The sequence below is a fragment of the Poromitra crassiceps genome, assembly GCF_964638095.1.
Source record: "Poromitra crassiceps genome assembly, chromosome: 3".
Classification (NCBI taxonomy): domain Eukaryota; kingdom Metazoa; phylum Chordata; class Actinopteri; order Beryciformes; family Melamphaidae; genus Poromitra; species Poromitra crassiceps.
In genome coordinates, this window is record NC_139625.1 from 39,916,974 (window position 1) to 39,925,021 (window position 8,048).

Sequence of the window (8,048 nt, forward strand, 5' to 3'; positions counted from 1 at the left end):
ATTTGCTTGGCTTCACTCGAGTCCACTGCTGCGTTCATTCATGGGCAGTGACAAGAGGAAACATACCTATAAGCAATCATATTGAAAACTTGATTTTAATAGTAAATAGTATATGCAGGCCATTTCCATTCATCATTGTGATTTGTCAAGGTGGCTTGTGCAGCAAAGTAACTCATTACAGAAAACAAGTGACAGGTTATAAGAGAGAGACCTCTGTGCTGTTTCTCTGGCTGTAACATGCAGCTTAGACCAAGAGCGTGAGAGAGAGTCTAGTCCTCCTAGCCTAGTAGTTTTGGCAGAATCCACTTCATTATCTGAATAGAGCTGGCCCTTGTCCTCGCTGGGCGGAGCAGTGTTGCATGGCAGTGCACTGTCTGTTGAATGACAGTTAGCAGGGAGAGAGGGGCGGGGCCAGCCACACAGACATGTCCACTCACTCTCACACTGATCAGTTTCATATGACCTTGCTGCAGCTTATTGGGTAATATGATTAAGGTACCACTGCCATATCGCAGACAACAAAATAAGTAGGGGATTGAGTGAGTGTGCACGTGTGTGTGCGAGACGGGTGTGTATAGTGGGCAGAGAGGGTGGGTGGAGTGCTGTTTATTACAACTCGATTCCTAGGCTCGCCCGCTGCGCGGGCACCCGCTAGCTGCTAGCTAGTTCCTACATGAGACTGCAAAAGAAAATAGTTCCTACATGAAACTGCTCACAACAAAGTCTGTGCATTATCTTGAGTAACCGGGTCATGATTTCTGGAAAGAGACAATGCTGTTGAGTTTTTCTTTGGCACTTTGAGCACCACAAGCTGAGTGCCATCCAGTTCCATTGTATTCGAGAGAAGGCAGCCATCTCTACAGCCAATATCTCCAAAACGCAGGCAAATATCCCAAAACAATCTAGATGGATAAATAGCACTACAGGTTAGAGGAAAAATATGTATTTTGGCTTTTAGGGTGAGCTGTCCCTTTCAGCCCATGAATAAGCACTGAGCCTCAATAGGACAGCACATATTAAAGAGATAGGATCATAATTAATACTATAAGATATTGACAAGCCATGAAGGGAGAGGCATCACACTGACCCACTTAGCATCTTTGGCTGGAGTCTGTGATGTCCATTTAGGCTATTTGTGTTAACATGTGAAGTGCATTTAAATATTAAGCACAAACAAGGGTCATCTAATTTAGTTACCTACCAAAATGCAGCAAAAACAGTGGGATTAGCACTGAGCCTTTCCTGTGAGGGCTGCACAGAGTGCAGCATGTGGATCGCATGCTATAGCAACAATGTAACCCTATCCCTGCTCTTTCTGAGTTATTTACAGACCACTTATTGATTCAACATGAATTAAACTGCACACTGGGACATTGAGAATTTGCCCAAGCTCTCCTGAGAGAGATAATACTGCCATCCTTATCAAAAAGCAAAGCTCCTAATCACATTTAAAGCAGGGACATTTTTTACCTCTGAAAGAACATGGGATTTTCTAAAAAGGGATCTAATGACAGACCATGTGGATAGTTGTGGGTACTATCTGCATGCGTGCATGTGTGTTGGCAGACAGGGACAGCATCATTATTTCAAAGGGAATTGATTCAGATCATCTCTACATCAACAATACTGGCCTCTCTGTTAGCCCATGTCCACTGATCATTCACTATGTTGGTCAAGATAGGACTATGACATAAATACAAGTCAGATACTCAGAAGAGCTTCTTTGCAAACATTCTTAAATAGCTGATGGCTAATTGATGCTGTAATTATAGATATAACTGACATAAAAGGGGGGGGGGTCTATTAGTAAATGACACAGTCAATTGAAGGCCATCTGTTTGCTGTTGCAGTTGACTTGTTGCAGCATCATCTTTGGTTGCAGTTTGGATCTTGTGTAGTGATTGCATGGATGGAATATCAACCTAAAGCAAGCCATGTTAGAGACCTCTTTCAAAGATCATAAGAGGAGAGGTTACAAAATGACATAAGATGTCCTGGCTACAAACTGGAGAGGAACACAGACATCCTGTCAAGTGAAGAAGATAATGCTTGTTGATGGAAAAAAATATCCAATTGAAAAGCTTTGACCTGAGCCTTGTGACATTTCTATTGCCAAAGATGATGTGTTTGTCTGTGTGTTTTAATCCGTTTATTCTGTCATTGTAAAGCATGAGATGCAGCCCTATTATGCCAGATTAAGAAGAGAGGCCTGGCGAGTCGGAAGTTCTGCACATAAGGAAATCCTAATCCCTTTTTCTGTAACCCTTGTGCCTGTTGAATCCCTGATCCTTTGTCAGTTTCCTGTGAACTGGGTAGGATGTGGGTTTAAGGGAGGGGTAGCAGATCCCTCAGAGCACAAATTGGCAATGCTTCAGTTAACATTGTGCTCACTGCTCATGAGAACCCTGGTGGGGTCAAACTTCGTGTAACAGTTTGAGTCTTTGATCTGAGACACTCCCACCAATCCCCACCAATCCCCACCAATCCCCACCTTCCCCGCGGCGCCGACAGTTAACATGGATCATCAGCAGAGAAACTATTGTCAGGCCCTGCTTGGCTCTTGTACAACTCTGTTGGGTAGTTTTTAATTTGTAGTCACATGTCGAGAGCAAGACAAGTACACTGTACACACCAGTCAAAACCTAAACAGGACAAACAGAGATCTTTTGGCAAATAATGCCTATGAACTATTGTTATCAATTTCATGGGTCCAAGTTATTTAGGGGGGGATTGCAGGGGGGAGTGGCAAAGTCAAACTCCCTGTGCAGAACATGCTTGCTGTTTGATTGATAGTTGTCATGGCATGCTGCAGTAATAGCTAGAGCATTTCAGAAACAACCTCAAACAGTGGGTCTGGCTGGAAAACTGCAGGGGTTAGGTACCCCCCCACAAACACACACACACATACACACACACACACACACACACACACACACACACACACACACACACACACACACACACACACACACACACACACACACACACACACACACACACACACACACACACACACACACACACAGACAGACAGACAGACACAAACACCTCTCTTTCTCTAGGCATCTCTCTCTTGCTCTAGGTCAGGGGTTCCCAAACTGCCGCCCGCGGCCCACTTTGAAATCTGAAAATCTTCTGCGGCCCACCCAACCCTTTAATCACACCTCTGATCAACACACGAGAGACTAAGTTTATGTATTTCTCTATATGTTATTTTTTATATTATATATTTTTTATTTCATTAACAGAACATGTGAACTGGGGCATAAGGGAAATTAATAATCCATCCACATACAAAAACATTTTGGCAAAATGCCCAAAAGCAGATTGGCAACATTTTCTCCTCCCTTACTCATCAGGGGCCGGTTGCACCAACTGGTCTTAACTATGCCTGGTCGTAACTCCTACGTCGGTCTTAGTTAAGACCAGTCTTTAGAGTGGATTTACGCCTGTTGCACGAACACGGCTTACTCTGGTCTTAACTACGCTGGTCGTAGCAATGCACGTTCATGTGAATTGTCGGGGAATGCCCTCTGATTGGCCCACATGTGCCTCGCGCCGTCACCCACTACTGTATGTGCGTCACTACACCCTCCCTCCTCCCACCCCCCTCCTCCTGTGGAAGCCCCGGGGGAAAATGGCGGCGGCGATTAGTGTCAGGGAGTCTGAATGAAATTGAATGTAACGTTCCCAATTCTATGTATTACATTCTAAAAAAGTAACGGCAACATTTGGGAAGGCTAAGCCACACAACTAGTTAGTTATAATCTAACGTCGTGCTTTCAAAGACGGCGAACTGGCGGTGTTACGACGATGACGGTCAAAAAGGTCTCCGCGGAGATCTCTGCTACGCCTCCTCCTGACGAGGCGTAGGAGTTACGCCTGGTCTTAGTGAAAATAAGGCTTAAGTCGTCTTGGTGCAACCGGCGTAGCTGTTAGGTCGTAAAGTTACGACCAACTTAGCTTAAGACCAGTGTAAGACCAGTTGGTGCAACCGGCCCCAGAAGTATTTGCATGCATAAAACACATTTGTTGAGACAAAATGTGATGAGCAACAACAGAAGAAATCAATCCAAGTTATTAATGCTAGGCTTTGAAAAATGCGACCTTATCTGTAAAGGGTAGACTCGTGGATACATTCAGATAAATTGAGCTGAAAGGTCAAAGGACCCCTTTGAAATAGTTTTCCTTCACCAAAATTGAACCTATGTTTGGATCCTTATTTAGCCCCCTTCCCAGCAAGCTAGCATATTATGCTTAGTACAAATGGATGCCTACATTATTCTAGTTTCTTCTGATAACAGGATCTCCACTGTAGCTTTAAAAATGACCCTTCTACAGGCATTTGATTGCCCGCGAAAATTGGGAGTGCTGGCAGACCACTCGCGGTCCACCTGCAGTACCTCCACGGTCCACTAGTGGGCCGCAGCACAGTTTGGAAATCACTGCTCTAGCCATCTCCCTCTTGCTCTAGGCACACACACACACACACACACACACACACACACACACACACACACACACACACACACACACACACACACACACACACACACACACACACACACACACACACACACACACACACACACACACCTACCTCTTGCTCTAGGCATCTCTCTCTTGCATATCTCTCTCTTGCTCTAGGCACACAACAAACACACACACACACACACACACACACACACACACACACACCTCTTGCTCTAGGCATCTCTCTCATGCTCTATATCACAACTCACTTTACATAACAGCTCTTGCAATCCAGCATCAGTGATGCAAGATGAAGGCTACTACAAATCGTGCCTAAGGCCTAAGAGAAAACAAAGCACTGATGTCAACATTAATGTCAAGGCAGGGGGTTAGAAGATGAATTCATGTGCTCAATGGGGGAGGAGCATAGTGATTCTTAATAACACTAACTCACCTGTTGATGTGGAATAGCTGGAGGAATTCCACTTAGTGTTGCTTGGCCGTCTGCTGAGGTTCAGGTCCAGACGTGTGATGGTCCGCTTGTTGCCATTCTTGTCGATGACCTCAGTGATGACTTTGGGCTCATCTCCGGTACTGGAGCTGTCCCTCCCGTGGTCCACGTCCTTGTCGGATAGCAGCACGATGCGGTGGTTGAGCTGTGGGCTGGTCTGCTTGGAGGATAGAGGAGACAGCACTGGGGACATGATCTGGAGGCTATTGGAGGCAGGGAAAGAGGTGTTGAAGACTCCAGCAAGAGAGGGTGAAGAGGGACTCTTTGTGTGGGATTTGGCTGGGGAGGAAGTTTCAGTGATATGGGAGAGGGGCAATGACAGCCCCTCAGGGTGCTTGCTACCTGCCTTTACCCTACTGACCCCCAGGGTGTCTCTGCTTGGTCCTTTCCAGTCTCCATAGTCTTGCTGGCCACTGCTTGTCCCAGGCTGGGGCATAGCTGACCCAGTCCGGTCTACACGCTGGACTCTCAGATCCAAATCCTGCACCTTGGCCACCACCCTGACCCCCACGTCCCTTTGGTTGACCTCATAGAGCTGTTGAGCGGACTTGACGGCAAAGGCGTCCTGGGGTAATGCCTCTCCCGGAGAATCAAACCTCTTACTTGGTCGAAGGTTGCTCCCACTTTCCCGTCGGGTCAGACCCTCCATTAAGCTGCAAGAAGAAGACTCAAATCCCAGGCAGAACTCGCTGTCAAACTCCGAGAGGTCGTTACAGAAATCCAAGTCAGCGTCAAAGGCCCGGTTGTCCTCCATGAAGTCCCAGCCCTCACGGGTGATGTGGAAGGGCCCCTCCATGGGCAGGATGGGATTGCTGGCTGCACTGACATAGGAGCCGGTCACTGGGGTGGACATACAGCGAGAGGCCGGCCTCCCTGGGATCTCCTCCGCTACCGAGGCAGCAGCCACGGACACACTCCCCTGAACAGTGGGATCAATGGATGTAGACTCACTCTTAACTTTCTTCTTCATCTTACTGCGTAGAAGATCCTCAGCACTGTCCAGCTTCTTGCCTCCCAGCTTCTTCAGCTTTCGGGTCTTGGACGTGGCGCTCTTATTCTCTGTAAGGGAGCTGCTGCTGAGAACCTGACCTCCAAGATCAGCCTCTTGACCCTCCGTGGAATCCGGGAGCTTCCCATCTTGGTTGCCCATCCTGACCCTGTTGGCACAATCCCCGCACAGCGATAGGAGATCAGCCAGCAACTGGTGGTGCTCTGCCGCCAGCCAGCAGAGCTCAGCAACAGCCTCCTTTGTTGCCCGCTGGGAGTTGAGGAGTTCGCCGGAGGAGCCGGAAGACTGGCCTCTTTGTTCGGACACTCTGAGATCCTCCTCTCCCCGGTCATGGTCATTATCGGACCTTTCCCGATGAGGGGCGCGGCTCTTGTACTTAAAGCTTGGGGCCCGCCCCTTGGGCAAATACAGGCTGATGTTGCTACGCTCACGGACGGGTGCATAAAGAAGCAAGACGGTGTGTGTGCCCTCCATGATGGGCAACATGTTAATCACTCAATCACTCTAAAGTGGTCAGTCCCCAGACAGTATGATGGGGCTTGACTCTAGAGATAGAGCCTGGATATCTCTGGCTGTTCATCACATGGCCTGTCCAGCTGTCAAGAGAGACACACAGCTTTGAGTCTGACTCTGTAGAACACAAGACATGTCCAATAAACAGCTGTTAATCACTCCTGCTTTCATGATGCAGTAGCCTACATAGTGACTTACAGTATATGACTCTAAATGACAAATAGGTTTATATCCCTGTATATTTTCAAGTAAAGCATATATAAAACAGCTATACTTTGGAGATCTTCCCACAAGGGTAGAATTGGGGAGTAGATTATTTGGATGCCGAAATTGTGCTAGTTTTGGGAATATGGTGAGCAGGAGGATTATGCAAATGTACATTAATGGCCACAACCTCAACTAGGTTTAAGACTGTCATGCACTTCTCTTAATAGAATCTATATTGATGCAACTTGGACAGTTATTCTACTTTAGAATACCAAAGGAGTGGCTCTAACTATCTTCATCTTTAAGCCTCACAGTGTGATGAGATTAAACATTCTAAACTGCATTTCATCAACATTTCACAAGCTGCCGCATACAACCTGACAGTCACACAAGGTGACGACATCCACATGCAGAGCCATATGCTAGGAGGATGTCCTTAGAGATGGAGCGTTACTGTATGCACTATGCAGCAGGCTAAATAGGAACATTTCGCTTGCGCTGCAAATTAGCTTGACATTTCATAACATCCCTGAACTGTTTACATCACACCATAGCCCCGTGGGTTGCTGTCACCTTGCACAACCTGAAATGCATTTGCCTAGTAAGTAGTACTGTAGCTATAGCTAACAACCCCTTTCAGAAGCCCGGGGGCTGTTAGGCTAGTTGTTCACAGTCCACCAGACTTGAAAACATATTCACCTAAATTAATCCTAATAATCTCATCTAAATATTAAGCATTTATATGTTAAAGTAAGCTTTTGTTTGATAATATAGAGATTAACTTAGTTAGTACGCTACAGTCGATCAATTGCACCTGCGGCAGGTAAACACAGAATTGTTAGTAAAGGAAACAGCGACTCACCCGATTTAACGTTAGTTGCATTGCAAATATTTTCTTCGCATCTCTTCCTGCAGCCAGCCAGTGTACTGTCCTGTCCACCGCTTCTCGCCTCCTAGGAGTAGGAGCAGCACTGGGTTTATCCGCCGTGACTGACAGGAGTTTAGTCCAATAGGAAAACTCAGCGTTTATTTGGTGCTCTGTGATTGGTTCTTTGGCATTCGTCCATCCCCCGCATTCTGAGTCAGTGCAGCTGCAGCTTTCAGGTAGGCCACATGACATGATAGGTTTTTGCTGTGTGCATCTACTGAGAAAGGGCTATGTAGAAGCTACAGTGACTGTCGTTTATTGTACCGGTTGTAGCAATTCCCAGTATTTCTCAGGCACTGAACTTGGCATTTTGTTGTATATACCGAAAGACTAGACTAGAAAGTACTAGAAAGTACCTGCACTTTATAGGACTGAGACGACGCCATCGCCATTTCTTGTAAAATAGA

General features: G+C 46.5%; 1 protein-coding gene across 1 annotated transcript in view; it reads right to left on the reverse strand.

Moving 5' to 3' along the window:
- LOC310773103 (formin-1) overlaps positions 1–6,479 on the reverse strand; it is a gene marked incomplete at its 5' end in the record, with an annotated part of 88,163 nt that extends 81,684 nt beyond the window's left edge. Inside the window, one exon of the mRNA XM_083633020.1 lies at positions 4,928–6,479. Within this exon, the coding sequence (XP_083489146.1) occupies positions 4,928–6,479 (1,552 nt within the window). The remainder of the gene's footprint in view (positions 1–4,927) is intronic.
- Positions 6,480–8,048: the final 1,569 nt, after the last annotated feature.